Source organism: Propithecus coquereli, unplaced genomic scaffold (genome assembly GCF_000956105.1).
Source record: "Propithecus coquereli isolate 6110/MARCELLA unplaced genomic scaffold, Pcoq_1.0 Scaffold184, whole genome shotgun sequence".
Classification (NCBI taxonomy): Eukaryota; Metazoa; Chordata; class Mammalia; order Primates; family Indriidae; genus Propithecus; species Propithecus coquereli.
Genome location: NW_012143190.1, coordinates 3,551,539 through 3,574,105, shown reverse-complemented (window position 1 = coordinate 3,574,105; position 22,567 = coordinate 3,551,539). Strand labels below are relative to the sequence as shown.

Sequence of the window (22,567 nt, the reverse complement as noted above, 5' to 3'; positions counted from 1 at the left end):
ATATATATAAACATAGACACACCATGGAACATTACTCAGCCATAAAAAAGAATGAAATAATGTCTTTTGCAGCAACTTAGATGGAACTGGAGGCCATTATCCTAAGTGAAGTAACTCAAGAACCAAATATCATACTGCATGTTCTCACTTATAAATGGGAGCTAAGCTATGGGTATGCATGGTCACATGGAGTGGAATAACAGACATTGGAGACTCCAAAGGTGGGAGGGTGGGAGGGAGGTGAGGGATAAAAAATTACCTCATGGGTACAATTTACACTATTCCAGTGATACGTACACCAAAAGCCCAGACTTTACCACTGTACAATATATCCATGTAACAAAATTGTTCTTGTACCCCCTAAATCTATTAAAATAAAAAAATATGAACAATGCTAAGTCCGGTTCCTTTTTTATGACATTTTGCAGACATATTTTTTCAATCCCTTTATTTTCAACCTTCTGGATTATTTTGACTAAAATCTACATAGCTACATATCTAAAATATAACTAGATTTTTATTTTTTTAACTCATTCTAGGAGTCTATTTTGGTTTTGGAATTGTTATAGGGTTTAAACTTAACTCAATTTTTGTGAGTAGTGATTGTTTTAAATTATTTCTGCTATTAGTTACCTTTTTGCCATACTTTCTTACGTTGAGGAGGAAATGCTTTTCCTTTACCCATTTACGTTTTTCTCTCGGGGGCCTGTGAATTAATCTGACAAATGACAGATTAGCAAGAGAAAACCAAGTTTTATTCATGAATGTACATGGAAACACACAGAAAAATGTGACTCTTCATACAGCTAAAGATGTGGATTTATTTACTTAATAAGGGAGGTGGGGGGAGAAAAGGCTTCTATGAGAAGAACAAATGGGCTTCTAGGAGAACAAATGGAGATAAGAAAGTCTGTGATTATGTTTCTGTATGCAGGTGCAAGTGGGCTTTTCCATCTTCTTACTAGCCAATACAACTCCCCTGCAAAAGGGAATTACGGCAGCCTCGCTCCTAGAAGTTTTTGCCTTTAGTCAGTTAAAGAAAGCTCTGAAAAGGCTTCATTATGCATATGATGAATCTCAAATGTCTTTAGTTTTAAATAATCTTCACACCAACTCTGGGGGTCCAAGAGTTCTTTCTTAAATTGTTTCTTACTTTTTCTATTCTTACATTTGGTGTATTGACTGCATTTTTTTGTTTTTATTTTCTGTCTACTGGTTTGGAAGTTATAATACTATTTCTGTTACTCTGGCAGCTACTCAAATATTTAACACATATATTACTTGTACTTTTTTCATTTTCCACATTTGACCAAGGTCATTTCTATCATACATGAACCAAAGAAGCCCCACAACAAACTTCCATTGTTACTTCTTCTACTTTTTAGTCTCCTTCCAACAAAAATCTCTAAGTCATTATTTATATTTAAAAATATCATCAAATATTTAAACTTCATGAAAACTATGACTTGTAGTTATATTTTTGCTGACAACTGCTGACTATATTCCATGCTTTTCTCTTTTTTGGCTTCATCTTAATTTTGCTGTAGTACATCCTTGAGTAATTTTTTCAACTTGAGTCTTTATATATTGAGACTGCTTTAATTTTTGCCAGGATAGTTCAGTTTAGTAAAAGATTTTATTTTAAAAATAATTTCCCTCCAATATTTGAAAGTAATCTTCTATTAGCAAATATGTTTCTTGTTATAATTTTTTACTTTGAGAGCTTATCAGGGTTTTCCCTTTATCATGAGTGCTTTCAAATTTTAGCATTATATTTGAGATATGGGTCTTTTTTTTTAGGCTTAAAGAATTCACCCTCCCCAAACTTCCATCCAAACCTACTATAAAACCTACCACTCTCCCCTTCCTAGGGGTGTATTAGGCACATAGCCTTTGCCAGACCCTTGGGAGATAAAGGCATGGAACACAAGAGAAGAACTTACTTTCCTCATCCTTCCTGATAAGGACAAGGCTTATCCCTCCTGATTATTTGAAAAGAATTTATTGCAGCAGCTGTTCTGGCCCAGTTGCTCACTCCCCTCAGAAAAACCCTCTATAAAATCCAAGGCTCTCCCCTCCCATGGCGTGGATGCTCTTTTTGGCCTCCATCCAACTGCACCCAGATGCTGAAAATAAACAGCATTTTGCTACACATGAAGCTTTGTGGGTCTCCCTCTTGGCTCTGGCCCTAACATCTTTTTGTTCACTCCGCTTAGCACTCAGAATGGAACTGGCACACGCATAGATGAATATAACCATCCCACTTTGATTCAGTGGGGGAAACATGTGTTGTTCAGTAAATGATATTAGAATTATTTTCTATATCTTAAAGAAAATCAAAGTCAGATCCTTATCTCTCAGCATACACAAAAATTTCAGAAGAAAAAACCCACAAAATGAAAACAAAACTATTTAGTTTACCAAAAATTATTAAAAGAAACTATAATAGAATCAATTTGTAATCTTCTGATCTAGAACCCCAAAGTCATAAAAGGATCCATAAAGAAGGTAACACAAAGATGCAATTACCTAAGAATGTAGAATTTATTTTAATAAAAGACCATAAATAATGTGAAAAGATAACTGGGGTAATTGCTAATGGGTAATCCTTCATGGCAGATTGGTATGGGCAGCGAAGGAGAAAGGACAATGAGAATTTCTAAATGACTTTCTCAGGCTATGACCCATCCCCTACACCGCTGCCCCAAACAACCAGAATGCACTTATTTTTTTATTTATTGGTGCTGTTAAGATTGACCTATACATCCAGAGAGCGTGAGTTCTGTCCTCCAGCCACTCCGTACAGGAAGAAGGTAATGGCCCCAACTAGCTCATTCACTCACTGCAACTTCTGCTTTCCATGTGCTCTTTGCCACACTAACATTGTGGGATTGAGAAATGTGTACAGAACATGTTCACTCCCAGGGAGCTCACTGGCCAGTGGGGAAGTGGGGAGGACAACCGAGAGAGTGCTGAATTCACATTTGTTGCATCGTGTGCTGTTTACAAACAAAAAGTCCTCCAGGTACACAGCAGCCCAGAGTAGGTAGCTGTGGCCAGGAGTCAGGGGCAGATTCCCAGAGGAGATCTGTTGGGCTGATCTGAATTCCTTAGACTGTCGTTCATCCCCGACCTTATTAGTCCTAGTGTGTAATCCCTCCCTTAAATTACAAGCAAATGCTTTGAGGGTCCTGCCACATTTGGTCCCTTCCAAGATGATCAATCTCCCACCATCCCCTTGAAGAGCCCTGTGCCATGGCCTGACTCACATGTTTTCCTATGAAATGCTCCATTTTGCTGGCCCTCCTGCCTTAACCTACCTGTTTTCTTGATGTAGCCTGCTTGCCCTAAGTTGAGGCGACCACAGACCAGGACTGTCCCAGACAAATTAAGATGTGTGGCCAGCCACCGTGAACAGCTGCCCATGCCCTCCCACTGGATGAGGCTCTCTTTCTTCCAGATCTTTCTCAGTCATTGCATCCCTGGCACCTGTCATTTTCTGCTCTGCAAGATGTACTCTGGGCCCTTGACTCCCCCTCACACATGGCTGTCAAGTGTTGGGAAAAGCATAGGGGTTTTGGAGTCAAGGTCGGGAACTACTGTGAGAAAACCTTTTAGTCTCAGAGACTATTTCCTCAATTGTGAAATGGGGAGAGGAATTCCAGATTACATTGCTGAAGGACACAAAATCAAATCAGATGAGACCACAAAGGGTAAAGTGGTTTGTTACTGATTATGCATGCCTCAAGGGCAGTGAATGCCTGTCCTCTTAGAAGAGCAGGATCTTACAAGAGTAGGTGCTCAGGAAATACCCAAAGCTCAATTGACAGCATCAGCCAACCGTCCCTGTGGCTGTGGCCCATCAGTAAAGCCTCAGTTTCTACACGTTTTGACACACGCCACCGGGCACATTCAGCTTGGGCCCCCACCCTGCACAGCTGAGGTCCTGCGGTGTGGGGAAGGACCAGTGACAGAGGACTTCCCGGGCGCTCCTCCCTGCAGAGAGCTGATGAGCACAACCCTGGTGGGCAGTGGAAATGCGCAGGGGACACCCACAGCAATGAAGCTCAAGGAAGCTGAAGGAAGAGATAGGGGGTGGCTGACCTTGGCCCTCACCTGGCTACCTGCCTCCCCCACTTCCCTCAGGCAGCTCATGATGATGACTGAACTTCCCATTGGATTCCTGTCTCACATATTTATTACGCAGACCCTTAAAATCTTGTTGGCTCTGTGTTCGATGTCACAAAGATCAATAAGCTCATCTCCACAAGCCGTGCTCTTGGGCACGATCGGTTTCAGGGCCCTAGGGGTGCCAGGGGTGGAGAGCTGCTCCGTGGACTGTCCTGGCACCACCTGCAAGAAGACAGTCTCGCCCTGGCCACGTCCAATGCAGAGCTGTCACCAGAAAACTCTGCTCGCCACGGCACCTGGTCCTCTGTTTGAAATTCTGCTCAAAGTCTTGCACAGCAGTTGGGTTTTGTCATGCCACGCTGCGCCGTGGGAGTGCTGTGTGCTCTCCCGCACTGGCTGGCAGGGGATTTGGTCAGAGAAAAGGTAGACATCAGATGCTGAGGGAAGCCAGTCAAGAAGCGACTGTATGAAAACCCCACAGCAGTTTCAGAAGAGACAAACTCCCTTTTTTTTTTTTCGAAAGTGAAAGAAAAGCCTACGGCAGGCAGAGAACCCAGAGAAGGTCTGAAAGTGGAGCCAGTTCAGAGGGAGGGAGAAAAGAGTTATTCCTCTTTTCACCTGTAGAAAAATAAAACACAAGAGCATGAGCTCTTTCCAGACATGGCCAGAGGCAGGTGAGTAATGAGTCAAAGGCTGGAGTCAGGCAGACCCCGCTGCGTGACCTCGGGCAAGTGGCTGAACCTCTCTGAGAACAAGTTTTCTGCCCTGAGGAATGTGGACACTCACACCAACTTTGAGAAGGACTAATGCTCAGCATCATGGCTACCAGTCCTGGGCGCTGGGTGAGAGCCCAGCAAAGGGGACTTGGCTCCAACGTGCTGAAGTACCAAGAGCTATAGGCAAGTGACCTCAGCCCAGCGCACGGAACCATCACGCCCTTTGCAGAAAGCACGGAATGAGGCGGGCAATGCTAAGGCCAGCTAGGGACAGATAGTGCACTCTGGTGCAGACAACTGGGTGCCAAGTTAGTCCAAGGCAAGTAGTTGGGCTCCTGGCAGCTAATGGAAAACACACACGCACTTGCTCTCCCTTCCTCCCTCCCTCCATTTGACTGAGATGCTTCGGGAAATAACAGAAGCAAAACATGCCCACTGCCACGTGCCAGGAGGCATGCACCAGCAGAGAAGAACAGAGAATAATATCTGGACAAAATCACCTGATAGGAATCAACTGCTAGCAAGTCAGAAGGAGAATATGATTAAGTACTTTCACAATTACCCAAAGCAAAAAAGAAAAGAAACAAAAACTCTACCTAAAGGATCAGAGCCTCTGCCATCCTGCTCCCAGGCAAAGCCAAGACCTCCAGGAAATGGTCCACACCCCCCATCCCATCTCTGACCCTCTCTCTGACCAGAGCCTCCCCCTCCCAATTCTCTGCAGCCCCATCGGCCCTGTCCATTCCTAGGACAGATCAGATGACACGTTCCTGCCTCAGGGTGATCGAGAAAAGATACATTTTTACAAAGACAAAATCATGACCCTTGCACACATATAAGATGACAATGCATCAAAGACTGTATTTATTCATTAATTAATGAGGGAGCCAGGAAAGTGTTCAAACCAATTCTGCAGCCATCCACAGAGCAGACACACACATGGTGACGGGGACCAGGGATCTGAAGCTGCCAGCAGAGGAATCAGGCCCCCAGGCAAAACCCATTTGCTTCTCTATGGACTGGAATCATCTGTTTTGCTATCAGCTTTCTAGAAATTAGAGTTGAAAAACAGTTTGAACACCATGACAGGAAGAGTCCACTAGAGCACAGACAACCAGGAAGGTGCACATGACTATACTGTACATTCCACAGGACACCTAGCTGTCTTTTGCATTTCAAAGTCGTTCACAAGCATTCCTGACAAGCCCTCTGCACTGGCTGTTCTTTCTGTCAGGGACACTTGCCTCCCTGGTGTCACATGACTTGCTCCTTTGTGGCCATCTAGCCATTCTGTAGTCTCACTCCGACCTCTGGCCGCAGCCCCGCTACTCCCGACTGCTTGACCTTCTGGGAGCACCTGTGCTCTGGCCCGTGCCCTCCCCTCCTCTCCTCCACGTCTCCTTCTCCAGGGGGCAGGGTCTGGGTCTGGTTGCAGCACTGCTGTATCCTCCATCCCTAGAACAGTGTGTGATCATATGACGGGAGCCTTCACTAAATATTGGTTGAGTAAATGAACAAATTAAAAACAAACAGCAACAGGAGCTGGGATGAGACAGAGGCGGGTGAGTTGAACAGTTCGGAGGATGGTTTTGGAGATGCAAACATAGGTTGGCTGGTTCCATTCACTTCTTGAAAACAGGCTGCTGCTCCCCTCTTCCCACCACACATGGTTTAGAAACAATCTCCCTCCAGATCAAGTGTGAATATTTGATAATGCAGATGCTGTAATGCACATCCTCAAACCTCTTTCTCTGAGGTCCACAGCAGCAAAGCTACCTTTGCTCACCTGGAACGCTACCATCTTACTTTGCTTTCTGTTGCTTATAGTAGAATATCTAAAACTGGGAAATTTATAAAGAAAAGGAATTTATTTCCTACAGTTATGGAGGCTGAGAAGTCTATGGTCAAAGGGTTGCTTCTGGTGAGGGCCTTCTTGCTGGTGGAGACTCTCTGCAGAGCCCCGAGGAGGTGCAGGACATCTCATAGTGAGGGGGCTGAGCATGTTAACTCAGATCTCTCTTCTAATCTTACAAAGTCACCAGTCCCACTCCCGTGATAACCTATTGATCCTTTAACTCATTAATTTGTTAATCCATGAATGGATTAAGGCATTCATGAGAGCAGAGCCCTCATGACCCAGTCACCTCTTAAAGTCCCCTCCTCTCAACACTGACACATTGGGATTAAGTTTCAACATGAGTTTTGGAGGAGACAAATATTCAAACCACAGCCACTACTGACGACCTTTCAGCGATCCCCGTCCTCACCCCCTGCTGCCCCTAGCCCAGCCATGACTGCATTATGGGACTTTAAGCACCAGCAGTCCAACCTTAGGCCCCAGGATACCACAACTTCAGGAGCCATTAACCATGACGACACTGAATCTAAGAGAGTCACTCCCTAAGATCCCATCCCACGTGTGGACCAGCATGATATCATAATAAACTCGCTGCAGCCCACACAGAGCAGGGGCCAGATGCAGGCCTGGGCTCTTCAGCCCAGCAGCCTGTGCTACCTGCCTGCCTCCTCTGCTCTGGCCAAGAACACCCTCAGCCCACTTCAAGTCCTAGGACACTGTCACTTCTACTCACATTGCTATACTCCCTGTCAGAAGCCAGGATTGGATCTACAATCACACCAACGTGAAAACAACTGGAACTTGAGTATTTGGCTCATCAGTGCTGGAGGAGACTACACCAACAATCATCCTCCCCAAGCCCAAGGCCCTGCCAGCTGCCTTCCCCAAGCAGAGCTCACCACCTGGAAGCAGCTCGCAGCCAGTGACTGAAGGCAGCTGGCAGATAAGCACCTCAGTTTCCTGAGAACAGCGCCGAAGCATACCATACCCTCTCTCTCAGAGGGCCCCAGTAGGGGCAGCTTCCGGGTGCCCACAGCACTACTTTGCTCTTTAATGCACACTATATTGGCTTTCCTCTGAAATCCTTGTCCTGGGCTGACTTCTGGGGGAACCAAAGACACTTAGCAAAGGAACAAATTCTGTTTCACTGGAGACTCATTGATGAGCCCTTCCAGCCTGGGTCACACTGCACCCAAGTGTGTCCTGCATTCATCACCCCCTCCCCAGGCTGTGCTGCCAGCCACAGTGTCAAGGTCCTGTGTAAAAGAAAGACATAAGCCTCAAGATGTACAAATGTAGCTCTGCAAGGTCTGTGTAAAGAAATGGCTGATGCCCCATGCTGTTCCAAACATTCAGAGCCAACAAAAACATCTTTAAATATCTTCATCAAAGAAAAAATTTCCATTATTGCTACAGAATTTCCCGACCGAGGAACTCAAAAACAGAGCAGCCCAGAGAAGCAGAGGCATCGCCTGCCTCTGCATGGTGTAGGAACATCTGAGAAGTTGCTGGGATTCGGACTTTCCTTCTGCAAGCCGACTGCTGATCCCAGCAAGGCCTTTAATTCCATCCAAAGGGGAAAATCGTGACAAGCTATCCATAATTGCTACTCACTTTGGGCAAGATTGTGTTCAGAAAAATCCTTGAGCTGCAGGCTTAAAGTAAAGCAGAACAAAGCAATGAAAAAATGACTGGAATCAGCACCAGGAAGAGACGCTTTTATAATATCAGCGCCCATCCTCTCCTCAGAGTGACCCAGCCAGCTGGCTGGCAGTGCTACGACTGGTTCCACATCCATCAAGGAAATAAGGCAGAAATGATGCCAAGGTGGCTGTTTTGCAGTGACCCAGACCCTTCAAAGCATAGAAAATTCACTATATCTCAAAAACCATTAGCAACTCCAATACCAAACTGGAATAGAGCAAGAAATAAGACAGACATGTTTGTGAGGCTTCACCTGAGCTGAATCAATGCTCCTTCAAAAACTGTCGCTCATGCAAAATGATGGCATTGAGCCTCCTCCTTTAGGAAGAGCCCCTCTACTCCATTCACACATTAATGAACCAGCAGATGAGTCTACTGAGCAGAACGTGTTATTTTGAGTGCCTGGAAGCTGGCAGAAAGTATTAAGCTGAACATCTCTCAAAATCCCCAATAACAGATATCAGTAAGTTTGGATCTTGCTAAAGTCAAGCCTATTTTTGCTACTTCCTGCGTCAATTTTTGGACTCAGTAACAGTTTTATGTTTTCTAGGTTGTCCATATGATTTCTTTCCTTTCCCTTCTTTCTTCTCTGGCTGTTCTTAGCAGCCTATACTATGCTGACCCAGCCTCTTTGCAACCCCTCCTAATAATCCCTGCATCCTCCCTTCCTCTCTCCACCTCACCTTTGCACAGCTATGTACTAAGTGCTTTGCTAGGTGCCCCAAGAGGCAGCAAACCCCAAGTGCTACAGAAGACTGGAACCCCTTTCTATGTGACTGAGAAAGGTGTTCTAGACCTGGTGGAGCATCGGGGAGGTTTCCCTGGAAGACTGGGGGTTGAATGGAGCCAAGGTCACGAGGATGACAGGAGGGAGTCATTCCTCATCCAGAAGGATGCTCGCGTACATAACCTGCATAGGAAGGGCTGGAGAGCAGCAGGGACAGTGGGCAGGTCTGAACATACCTGGAGGCCCTACACTGAAGCCAGAAAGCAAAGGCAAGCATTGGAGGGATGTGGGGATGAGAAGATCACGTGTTTGAAAATTCCGTCTTCTTGCCTACTCGTCCTCCCTCACTCCCCCTTGCAGAGTGCACTTAGCTGAGTGTGACTTCATGATGCATGCCCATTCTGGTCTTTCTGTGCGCCCCCTGTCTTTCATCTGACCGGCATGGTTTCACCACTGTCCTTCCTTCGCCTGTGATCCTTAGCTGCCCCAGAGCGCACCTTGGCTCACCTCCCTTCCTGTGTGCCCTAGCAAGGTGGGGCTGATTTCCCCTCCTTTGACTCCAGGCAGGGCCCCTTCCTACTGTGACCACCTGAATGTGATGAAGAGATGTTCTGAGACCCCCACACTCAGTCCTTAAGAGACTTGGCAGCCCCTATTTCCCTCCTCTCAGAGCACTCCCAGGCCCAAGTTGGAGTCTTTGTAGAAAATACGCAAGGAGGAAAACTGAGGTTGCAGAGTCCACAGCCGAAGCTGAGTGGCTGAGATCTAGCCCTGCCGTGGAGTGGTGGAGTGCGCCCCTCGGCATGCCAGGCGGTGACCCCCAGCCCACTGCAGTCTGACAATGTCATGTGAACTAGACAAACAGCCACATGGGCCTGGTCAGCCCACAGCATTATAAGGAATAATATCAGTTGTTTTCTTTAAGCTGCTAAGTCCAGGGTAGTTTGTTCTGCAGCAATAATAAGTGACATCGTATCTGTTATTGGCTTAATATTCTCTGTAACCTGTTTATTCCACATTGTGTTCATGTGGACATGCAAGCCCCATGTTTAGCAATTACTTCAGAAAGGAAGTCCTACATCCCACATTTTCTCAGACCAACTAAAGCAGAAAACGAGGCAGCCTCTGCAGCCCCACGATGGAGTGTGGTAGACGTGGTCTACAGGCACACTGAGGAGTGGGAAGAGGAAGTAGGTTCTGGGCCATCAGTTGGGTCAGGCATGCGGGTGGGGGCGGTAGTATTCCTGAGGGCCTGGTCCCTGGTGACATTTGTCAGGCAGAGACTGCTCTATTTTTGCTCCTTGAAATTCAGTTACAACCTGGTAACTCTTCATGAGCCAGAGCAGTGGAATCATCAAACATTTTATGTTTTGGAGTTAAAAATCCTGCATGTAAGCCATATAAACTGTCTCATATAGCCTTGTTAGTAAGATTCCACCATATTATAAAATTTATTCTTGATTTTAGATTTAAAAAAACTAAATTGGGAACTACGAGAAACATGGGTTTTTTCCTTCTAAATGGTTAATTTGCCATCTTACTCTAAGCAGAAACCCTCATCACCCTGCCCGTAAACACACAACCGCCATCACTGGATGTGTACCCTTTGCCAAGTGCCAGGCTGAGCATGCCACGTACATCTGCATAGTTATCCTTCCAAACTCTGTGCAGTTGGCACTTGCTGCATTTTGCAAAGGAGATATCTGAGACTGAAAGATTACAGAGACTGTAAATATCATGGCTAAGGATTACACCCAGACTCGTTCAACCCTAACCCTTTGCCCTTAAGCAATCGACTGTGATGCCCCTGTTATGGACTGAATTGTGTCCTCCTCAGACTCATACATTGAAGTCCTAACACCCAGTACCTTGAAATGTGACTCTATTTGGAGAGAGGGCCTTTAAAGGGGTGATTAAAGCAAAATGAGGTCATTAGGAGAGCCCTAATCCAATCCGACTGGCATCCTAGGAAGATTAGGGCACAGACAAGCACAGAGGGAAGTTCGTGTGAAGGCAGCCATGCACCAGCCAAGGAGAGAGGGTCAGAAGGAATCAGCCCCGCCAACACCTTGATCTAAGACTTCTGGCCTCCAGACGTGTGACAGAATAAATTTCTGCTATTTAAGACAACCGGTTGGTACTTCATTACAGCAGCCCTAGCAAACTAATACAGTCCCCTAGAAAACAGGACCCAAAGTCCTGGTCTGGAAATGCATGTGCTTCACCCACTCAATAGGGGACCACTTACTCCCATTTTAAACATTTTCAAAGCTCAACGAATTTAAGCAGCAGAAAAGTGGCAGCAAATCAGAAGAGGATATTCGTCTAGAGACAGGCCCAATGATTCAAGTGAAATGTGGCCACCAGTGGCAAAGACAAAGTGTTAAAAGTTGACATAAGATATAGAATCACCCAGCCTTGTGGAAGTAGCCACGTAGGATGAACATGCCAGCTTGTCCAGAGGGCAAGTGTTGGATGGTCACACCATTCCCTGCATCAGGAAAGCCTGGGTTTCCTTCTCCCTCCAGCTAGGACCAAAGGCAGCAGTTCTCATCAGGAAATAACTTTCTTTTTTATTATGCTTACTCTCAGATTTGAGACCTTATTAGGAAGAAATGTTCTGGGTTCTCTTATATGACTACATGGTTTAACAAAGAATTTTACTGCTTCTAGAAATTTATGCTGCCTAGATACCTGCCTTTGGGGCATCTGGTCTACAAGTCAGGCTGCCTTGGTTTACCAATGAATCCATTTCCTGACCTTAGGAGAAGGGCTATTAGAACACAGGTGTGCACCCTGCAGTGCGAGCTTCCGCATGCAGCTAGAGACGACAGTCCTCACGCACTCAGCCACCTTTGCTGCAGAACTCGCCAAAGCACAATGGGGAATGTTCAAATGAGGACGTGGGTCCCAACTGTGGACTCCAGCTATACATCCCATGGGCCAGCACCTTCTGCTGTTGATCACAATTGCTGCCATTCAGGGAGCAAACGTACCGCCTTGTGCAAGAATGCTTCTTGTGCCAATATGCACAGAAACAATGCTAGGCACCTAGGTGTCAACAGCATACCACCCTACGGATATGGCCATCTTAGGCAGCATGCCTGTGTGCATGCCAAGCCAGAGGACACTGGCAGAGGAGGACAGAGCTTATTCTCAAAGAACTGACCACCTACAAAGTCATGTGGGAAGCAGCAGTCTCAAATTATAGATAACATATCTAGTATTTCTGTAAAATATTAAAATATGCTTGATTGCTACATGTATACAAGCATAAAATCATTTTTCCTTTTATCCAATGTGCTTACCTGTTATAAAGAAGAATGTCTGGTTTCCAAATCTGGCCATCTGGGAAACGAACAGTCGTCACGCCTGGATATTCTGACATATTCCATTGCAAATAGTGATCTGTCCAAGACTGACACACACAGACAATATTAGCAGCACTTTGCTTCCTTGACTACTGATGTTTCTTGTAAGAGATTATTAGGTAAGTGCAAAGCCAGAAAGAGTTCCAGACATTTATTTACATAACTGAATTGCTAGCTATAAAATATAAGGAAACTGGGAATTAAATAATCCCTTCTAAAATGACCATGAAGAGCATAAAAATCAAATTTAAGGTCCTGCTGTCACCGTGAACACATTCAGATGGTAGCAGCAAAGTTAATTCCAACCCTCTGCATGCCCCGGAGCCTTCTTCTCTTGCAGTAGATGGGTTACTTCTAGCCAAATGAATAACGGTTTTGCTTTCAAAGTTTTCACTATGAGAACTTTGAAAAAATAAATTCACTTATTTCGATTGGAATAATAACCAGGCTGTAGAAATGTAGAATATTTATTTTCATGAAATGATACTGTGCAGCTACACAGGAACCTCTCAGAAACTTCTAAGGGAATGTTTTCAGAATTGAATTCTTATTTTCTTACAGAGATAATGCTTTTGACACCACAACCAGACAATGCAAACACTGAGTCTTGGTATGAAGCACTGAATCAGGACATAAGGACGCAGCTGAGAACTCAGGAGGTATTCACACAAGCTCAGGGCCAGGCCCAGGGTCCTCCCTCCTAGGAGCAGATGCTCAACAGCCCTTCCTGGGCCCCACAAACTCTGCAGAGACGGCTCAGGTGGGACCCCACCTGGAGCTGCCCTGCAACCAGCACCACCCCACCAGCGCCTCAGAGCTGATGGCTTTGGACTTAGGACCCCTTACAAGTATACCAATATCAGGTCCCCGTCCTACATCCAGCCCCACTGGGACCACCCATTCTCTGGAGCTCAGACTTTCCAAGATTTAGGAAGGTATGTGATGCAACAACCCCAGCTAGGACCAAGGTGGTACCACATAATCAAACATGTCATTATTTCTGCAGGCAAACATGCATATTTATACTAAGTGAGATAAATAAATGCCTCAATTTTATGTCACTTTCAATGTGATTTTAGAACAAATGAGTCTGATACAAAGTTACAAAAACAAAATCAAGGGAGGTAAAAAAAATTCATTTTCAGAGCTGTTGCAATTCGAGAATTGCAGACGAGGGCTTGTGGGCCTAGAGCTGCTGACACTGGCAACAAGAGTATGTCCCAGAGATCCGACCATCCTCTGGGGAGGGCAGGCAGCATCCAGAAAGGTCGTCCCAGCTCTGGAACTATCTGAAGTGAGAGGAGAGGGGCTATCCAGGTGAGTAACCTTACGTTACAGCCAGAGACCTCCAGGAATGAGGATGTGTTATAGAAACTATGCAGAAGTATCATCTGGGGCATTTAGAATTGAGATCTTCCCTGCTGGGGTCCCCAGTGAGATGGAGGTGGCTGGGGGAGGGCCCCGGAGGGGAGCACTGAGGAAGGGCGGGTCTCGTCCAAGTGGTTTTCCAGGAACTCCTGGGTACCAGCCAAGCCGTGCTTGCTGAAGCCTGCTCCATCTTGGCACCATCAGTCCTGCACTCCCCCCATTTCTCTCCCTTGTCCTGGGCACAAAGCCCTTCCATACCAAACACCTCTGCTTTCTTTGCCAAGATCTTGTTATCTCACTCTGGGATGCTTCTCTCAGTTGGTCACTGATTATCTCAGAACAGGTCACATTCACCGTTATTATCATACTGAGCAGGGCCACGGGGTTCCATAAGCTGCCCTGGAAGGTGGGCACGATAGGCACATGCCCTTCGCCCCCATCTGCTGAAATGATGTCCAGAGAAGGAAAGGAGGCAGGGAATGGGAGTGCTTGGCAGTCAAACCGAGACCTCTTCTAACACACCACCAGAGCTGCACATGGCCTGCCCAGCACTCCACAAACCCAGCTACGTGTCTCTCCCCTGCCAGCAGGGCACGCTGCTTGCTCAATGTGCCGTGTATGCCCACGTTCAGTGCAGTGACTATTCTTATGTACGAGAGAAGATTGAGGCTCAGAGAACTAGATCTTTTTAGTTCATCATTGGGTCAGAACTTAATTGCATTACTTGACTTCAAACAAAAAGATGTTTGGGCTCTACTAGAGCTGGCCTTACTCTAAAGCCAGCTGACCCGCAGAGAAGAAAGTGGGATGGAGGCTAGAGGGAGTTTTGGATTCAGAAAAACCTTTGTTTGCATCAAGGCTCTGGCAGAGACTTGCTGTGTGAGTTTGGGCAGGTAAATCACCCTTTCTGAGCTGCAGTTTCCTGGTGTGTACCCTACCTCATAGGATGAAATGAAATAATGTGTACAGTAGCACATAAAAGTCATGTGGCCCTGACAGGCAAGTGATAAATGATGGCTTTAAAATAAAAGAATTTCCCCATTTTCCAAAATCCTAACGGCAATAACCCAGCTGCAGCCAAAGGCAGAAAAGAGTGGGCACCAACATGGTGTTGGGAGCTGAAGCAGGGACCTCACGCTACAAGCCCTGGAGCCTGGTTAGAGCTCACCAGTCCTGGGGCAGGCCAGTTCCCCACCCGCAGGCTCCCATGGAGGGTTCCCAAGAATGGATGTGGAATAGGCCCTTAGACAACAAACATGTAGAAAGAGGCTGTCTGTCCTCTCAAAGCACTCCCTTCCTGGGTCCCTTGGGCACAGGTCATGGGGCACAGTCTTTGCAGACAGCACCTAGCAAGGCATGCTTCCCCTAGGCTGGGACCTGAAAAGCAGCATCAATGAACCTAGAAACACCAACAGTCCCAGCTCCGCACATTTAGAGGAATCTGTGCTTTTCCTCCTCTCCCTATTTCTGCAGGATTCTTTCTCATTAAATCTTCAAGAGAAGAGTATGTGGGGTTGTCAGGGGACACCCAAGGGAGGAAGGGGCCATTGATCTAAAATGCACCACAGGAATCCCAATTCTTCCCTGGCTCTGACACCAGGCCCCATTAGAGGACACTCTTTCGGAGTGTGTGGATGCACAAGGCATGGCACAGGGGAGTACTGAGGGTCGGGGAAAGGAGGGGAGGGGAGATGAGGGGGAGCGGGAGGGAGGGAAAGGGACAGCTTTGCTTTTAAAAAAATACCTTATGGTATAGTAAGAAATATATTTGGTTTTCCTGGCACAGAGCTCCTAAAATCCTTGGACTTCCCTGAATGATATGAGTGTCTTTTGTTATTCATAAAGAACCCCTTGTGCTAATGAGGTGACTTAGGGTTGTGCCCCCTAGGTAGCTTCAGGGTGGGGACAGGGACTGGTCACCAGAAAGACCAAGGCAGGGAGAAGTAGGGGCAGTGGCACTTTCAGCCCCACCCCGCTCCTATCTCAGAGGGACGAAGGAGGCAGGGGATGGGGTTATGCAAACTCTTGGTGAACACAGGAAGGTGCTGGGAGGGCAGTGCTCTGGGGAGGGGACATGGGAGTTCCCTGCCCCCTCTTATACACCCCATATTTTGCCCTGTGCAATGCTTCAATTTGGCTGTTCCTGAGTTGTATCTTTTAGAATAAACCAGTGAACATAAGTGAAGTGTTTTCCTGAGTTCTGTGTGCCATCCTAGAAAATTATTAGACTTGGGGTGGGGGGGGGGCATGGGAACCCCTGAATTTGTGGGCAGCTGAACAGAAGTGTGGGCAGCCTGGGCACCCCATTTGCAGCTGGTGTCTGAAATGGGGGCAGTCCCAATGCTAACTCCAGGTAAAGTGTTAGAATTGAATTGAATTGTTGAGCACTCAGTTGCTATTGAGAGTTAGTTGTGTTAGAAAAGACATCATGTATTAATATTTGATACTAGAAAATGCCACACATGCATATTTTTTGAAAATTCTTCTGTCAACTCTTTTGATCTCAGAGGAGGAAAGCAGGCTTCCTTTTACCCTTTGCCCCTGAAACATTTTTCTGCCCGTGAGATGTAATAATTGAAACAACATTCTTAACTTTGAGATGCTATCATGGCCCTATACAAGCCACTGGCTGGCTTATCTTGAGCAGAAAACGTAGTATTTCTATGTGTCAGAGATGAAGTGATAATGCCTGCAGCAATTAAAAAGGTAAACATTTTAGAAATAAATGATTTACAAGCTAACATTCTATGATGTGAATGCTGTTATTACCACAGTTAGAATTAGGAGGTTAAAGGCAGAGAATAACATGGAATGACATAGAAGGCTACGAAATCTAAAGCTGGAAGAATGATCAGTATTCCAAAGTAAGAGAAGACAGATTTTTTAAAAAGCAAACATAAGCCTCTGGATGGTGCAAATGTTGTTTCAGAAACTGAAATGGCTTCTGTCATTTCTTGTCACAGATTAAATCAGATTATGTCTGACAAGCCTCCAGAAATGTCAAAACTAATCTGCAGAGAAAACACACCAACTGCTTCCCCCTAGGAAGAGAAGAGGTAAATAGAGAGGTTGGCAATGTTCTATTCCTTCAGGGTATCTGAATAATCTGAAAGTCCTACAAACCCAAGGGCAACTGGGAGAAAGAATAACAGAACCAATAATCTGTAGGTCAAAGAGAATTTATTTCTTTATTTTTACTTTTCTGCCTCTTCCATTTTAAATGTATAGAAATTGACCTCAGAGTTTAAAGAATTATTCTTTAAATTTGGAGAAAGAATTGTGTGGATTCAGATTTTTAGAACGGGAATTAGCAACACGAGACTCTGGAAGAGAAAACCCCACTGCCGAGAGCCGTCCCCTGGGCTCTGCGTGTGCCTCCTGCCCGTGTCTCTGCGTCCCTCAGAACCCTGGCCCTTGCGCCCTCAATATCGAGCCGTACTTGTCGCGTGTCCATTACTCACTCGGGGTCAGGCCAGGCTGGTCGGCAGCCAGGGAACACAAGGACAGCAATCAATGGATGGTGGTAGAGAGATGGCCCCAGGGCAGCTTCCAAGGCTGCCCTTGGTGACACCTGAGGCCCCCGTGTCCGTGCTGTGGCCACACAGGAACGCTGGAGCGTCCAGACTGAACTGCTGGGCAGGGCAGGGGGCACAGCGGCACAGCTGCTGATTAGATAACTGTTAAGGTTTGTTTTAAACCCAAGATTCTTGTGATTCCGTAAAAATTCAGTTGGGAGACGGTCTTACGACTGCTACATGATCTACAGGCGCCACCTTCGAGATAAACGTTACCGCACAGCTTTCTAAGGGCATATGCTGTAAGGGAATGAGCATGTTTTCATATGGTAGGCACCTGAAAATAAGTACTAATTAATGACGAAACGCCCAGAAAGCCAGTGCTCCCAGATCGTCACAGGCAGAAGAGTCTGTGCGTTTCCTCCTCTTCCGTTCCTGCAAAGCAGAGATTTCTCCCTCCCGTGCCCTCCACTGTCTGACCACCAGCCTGCCTCCTGCAACATCTCCGGGGGACTACTTAGTCTTGCTATTTTAACCTTTCTTCTTCTTCTTTTTTAATGTGTTAATTACACAGCCTGATTGTAAATAGCTTAAAAGTAAAAGCTGAGTCTCATACAGTTCTAGGTCCTCTCTCCTGGCCTACTCCAATGCCCTCTACACAGCAGGTTGCCCCCAAAAATGAGCTGAATAAGTAAATCAGATAAAGAGTTTCCAAACAAGTGAGGCTGCAGATGCTTCTGCAAATGTAAGTCTTAATTAGAAATAAGTGGGGCTTGAAAGAGATTTAGAGGTCTCTGGTGACATCCCTCAAAGGAAGGATGTTTATTTAGCAACATCTGAACTCAACACAGAAGTAATAATCCAGTTACATTTTTCCTGGGAACCAACACCTTTTAGAAAAAAAATTGCCAAATCATATGCATTGCTGAAGACCAACGGCTTATTGAGGGCTAAGGCGGGCAGGCACCAGGGAGCGAGATCTGCCCATCACACGTGTTTCTCTCTGTAAGAAAAATGTCAACAGCAGCTGTATTCCTTGGAGGACAGGGAAGTATCTAGTTCTAAGTAAAAAGGGAAACATCTGCATCAGTCCGGGATTTCCCAGAGCTTTACCTTACTCAGTACTACACTGTCCCACCGCTGTTTAGGAGCTGGCTTTACTTTGTGTCATACTACCTAAGCCCATCCTAGGTTTAACTTGAGTTTTTGTTTCATTCACGCATTCAACAAAACTTATTCATGGCTGCTCCAGGTGAGGCAGTAGGCTAGGAGCTGGGGGCACAGCAGTGAGCAAACCCCCCACCCCACAGCCTTGCCCTCCTCGTGCACATGTTCTAGTGGGGGAGAGAGACCCAGCCCATGAACAGATAGATGAGTGAACACAAAATAGGTCAGGTGGGAAGTGCTTTGGGACAAAAATATAGCAGGATAAAGGGAACAGAGAAGGCTGGAGGCACGAGGGGAGGGTTTGGGACAGTTAGCTCAGGGAAGCGTCACTGAAAAGAATAGAAGATCTACAGGAACAGAGTAAGTAAGAAGTTAGGGAACAAATCAAGTGGTTCTTGGGAAAAGAGCCTTCCAGGCAGGGGAGCAGCAAGTGTAAAGGTCCTGAGGTGGGTACGTGCTCAGGTGACATGTGCATCACATAACATCAAGAGGACAGTGAGCACAGCAAGGATGGGAGAGGAAGGCAGGCCAGGCAGGGAGGGAACTGAAGGCCACTGCAAGGACCTCAGCTCCCGTGCTGCCCAGGGAGGCAGGAGGGATCTGCACCAAGGAAGCATGTGGCTGAACTTTCCTTTCATCTCACTAGGACCACCTGGCTGCTATGTGGAGAACAGACCATCTGGGAGGCAGGGCTGAGGCAGAAGACTGGCTAGGAGATTGTAATAAGGGAATGGAGAGATGATGCTGGTTTAGACCAGGGTGGAAGCATTGGGGTGAAGCCAAGTGGTTAGATCCTGGATCTGCTCTGTGGGTCAAGCTGCCAGAATTTGCTGATGTATCAGATGTGAGAGGTGAAAGACAAGAGTTAAGAGTGACTCTGAGGTTTCTGGTCTGAGCACACAGATATATGATGTTACCATTTATCCAGAAGAAAAAGACTATGGGAGGGGCAAGAATGCAAAAGACCCACAGACACTATTTAGATGCTAGAGGCCATGGGGACAGTTGTTAAAGGGAGGCTTGCAGCAGGTGCCAGGACACAGCCTGTCCACTGGAGGGGAGGAAGGGCTGGCCTTCCAGGGGAGCACGGAGTGTGTCCCTGAGGCAGAGAAGGGAAGCTGGCGAAGGTGGCACAGGTGAGGGGGAGGCACGTGCTCACTGAAGCTCGTGCTTCAAATCCTGCAGAGGAAACTCCCAAGGTTCCACCTCACCCATTACGGGAAGGTTCTGTAACCCATCTCACACACGGCTAAGTGTTCCCCGGGGACACTTGGCAGATGGCTTCAAGCAGATGCATGTTCTATCCGTGGACTCCACAAGTATTCCCAGGAAAACTCACCTGCTCAAGAATCACCCACCTGGTACTATCCTTTGCTCTTTTACTCCTCCCATTCCACTTTACCAAGAAGGGCATATTTGTCTTATCTTACCTTGACTCTTACCTTGGCATACTGACCCAAGAACCAAACAAAGGGTCCATTCAAATCATCAGTGTGTGAATCACCTTACAAATTGGGTGGCAAATGCTTTCAAAGGTCAGCTGAGTTTTAATTCTTTAAATTTTTTGCTTTCAACAAAATTGAAGGAGAAGCTAATCAAGTTGTCAGCTGATACATCTGATGAAAACTACATTATTTTTGCCATATGATCAAGAAGAAGCTCCAAGAATTGAATAACACTGCTTTAACGAAATGCCTTTCATTACCAACTACCCATGCTACTATTAAAAAAACACCTATCCGCAGTGTCTCATGCCTGTAATCCCAGCACTCTGGGAGACCTAGGCAGGAGGATCCCTTGAGCTCAGGAGTACAAGACCAACCTGAGCAAGAGTGAGACCCAGCCTCTACTAAAAATAGAAAAATTAGCCAGCCGTGGTGGTGCATGCCTGTAGTCCCAGCTACTCAGGAGGCTGAGGCAAGAGGATCTCTTGAGCCCAGGAGTTTGAGGTTTCAGTGAGCTATGATGACGCCACTGCACCCTACCCAGGGTGATAAAGCAAGACTCTGTCTAAAAAAAAAATTTATAGAATGATGGTGAGAACTATATCATTCTCTCATGTCTAGTAATAAAAGAGTTATCTGTGGATACATAAATTAATTTAAAACAAAATCTCACCTTTGGCAAAGAAATGAATTTCCAATAAAAAATTTATGTTTAATAACTGTTTATTAAAATTTATAATTTATGTCACCTTGATGAATTATGTACCAATAATAATAGCAATCATAAATCAATCCAGAAGAAATTTTTAATACCTGTGATATAAAAGAATAATTTTTGTGCAAATATTTACATTAGAGAAAAACCAACACATTGTGATTAATAAAAGACCTTCAAACATAAAATTGTATTACATGAGGGTAAGATCTTTAAGCGGAGTGGAATAAAAATGCAGGTGAAAAGAGAAAAAGGGACTCTGTAAAATATCCCACATTTTAAGGAAGGGCTTGTTCATATGGTATTTGAATGACAGGGACATCGAGTTATTAATATTATGGTATTTAGATTCCACTTAAAATAGACACTGACAGTTTGATTTTTTTTAATATTGATATTTACAACTGAATGAAAGTAATATCACTTTCAATTAATTAAGTTTAGGTTAGCACTCTAGATGTCAAGTTAAAAATCCACAAATGAAAAACACAGCATTAAGATTCTTGCAGGCATCAGTAGAGCACAAAGTGTGAAGACCACTGGCTTAAGAATGCTCCATGTGATTCAAACATGCAGCTCTGGAGGGTACAGAGAGCAGGGCAGGAGCTCCTGAGCCCTGGGGACTGACTGGTATGGGGCAGGTTGTGGCTATGGCACATCTAAATGCAGCCCTGCATCTTCCTACTTGTCTTGCCCGAAGTGGTTTTGAAATGTCCCCAAATCACCCTCTCATACAACACAAGCATGCATTTACCCTGAAGACTGCAGTGCAATACACCCAGCATTCATCGTTAGCAGGTGGGGAGTCAGGGTCACAGCTCTGGCTTTTCTCATGGGACCTCCTCCGTTTTCCCTGCAAATCCAGGACAAGCAGCTTGGAAGCAAGGGCAGGTGGACCCATGGGCAAGGACTGCCACTGTCTTCACTTACCATCTGCAGCCAAATATTGGTGGTTAAAACTTGGTTCTTCTCATCCTTAAAAAAGACAACAACAACAAAAAAAGAAAAACAGCAGTATAATATGGTGTATAGGTTTACAACAGAAAGAATGAGACAATTATTCATGTGGGGCTATGACAGCTGGGATCTGATCGTTGTGTGTGGAAATTAGAAAGCACCAAGCTCTTGTAACATATGCAGGCAGCATTTCCCCAGAGTTAAGCTCTTCCATATATTCTGAAGTAAGACACATTTATCATAGAGTGCTTACAAAAGATGGAAAAGTATAAAGAAAAAAATTTAAACCCTGAAACACTGCCATCCAGAAATGATGCCCGCTAATGATTTAGCTATTTATCTTTGCATTTTTTATAATTTATATATGTTACAAAAGCATAAAACTGGGTGCAAATTCCAATTTTTCAAAGTCAGGTTTATTACCAGAATGTTTATACTTTTAAACAAATACAAACACTTTGTGCTTCCCTCCCCCAGGAAAGGGGCAATGGCCCTGTGTCCAGCTGCCTGGCCCTGGGCTGATGGTGCTGTACGGGCCGTACTCCAGCCTTGTCCCTGCAGGTCTGAGCTGTCTTTTCTCCCATCCTCTGCCTACCGGGTAGCACGTCAGGCTCTTGAAATACACTTGAAGGTAAATCCTAACCAGCTGAGTAAACTAAGGGTCAGAAAGGCGAAGTGACTTTACTAAGGAGCCTTTCAAACTTGGATCTTTCTGACTCCAGAGGCCATTTTTCCACATTTCCAAATCACATATCTGGGTTCAGGAGCCAGCAGGGCGCCACATCCACGTGCTAACCAGGGAGCTCAGGATAGCCTTACCCTCTGTGGCTTTGTTAGTCTGGACAGAGGACATCTAAAGCAGTCTACTCAAAATCGGCCTTTCCAAGTGGGAC

General features: G+C 45.7%; 1 protein-coding gene across 2 annotated transcripts in view; it reads right to left on the bottom strand.

Moving 5' to 3' along the window:
- The window catches only part of CHRNA7 (cholinergic receptor, nicotinic, alpha 7 (neuronal)), a 109,252-nt gene that overhangs the window by 43,772 nt on the left and 42,913 nt on the right, over positions 1 to 22,567 (bottom strand). Inside the window, exons 3-5 of one of the 2 annotated variants that reach the window (XM_012642696.1) lie at positions 21,648 to 21,692; positions 12,445 to 12,554; positions 11,983 to 12,108 (exon numbers count right to left, since the gene is read on the bottom strand). In XM_012642696.1, coding sequence (XP_012498150.1) covers positions 11,983 to 12,108; positions 12,445 to 12,554; positions 21,648 to 21,692 — 281 coding nt within the window. The remainder of the gene's footprint in view (positions 1 to 11,982; positions 12,109 to 12,444; positions 12,555 to 21,647; positions 21,693 to 22,567) is intronic. The other variant, XM_012642697.1, reaches the window with a different exon arrangement.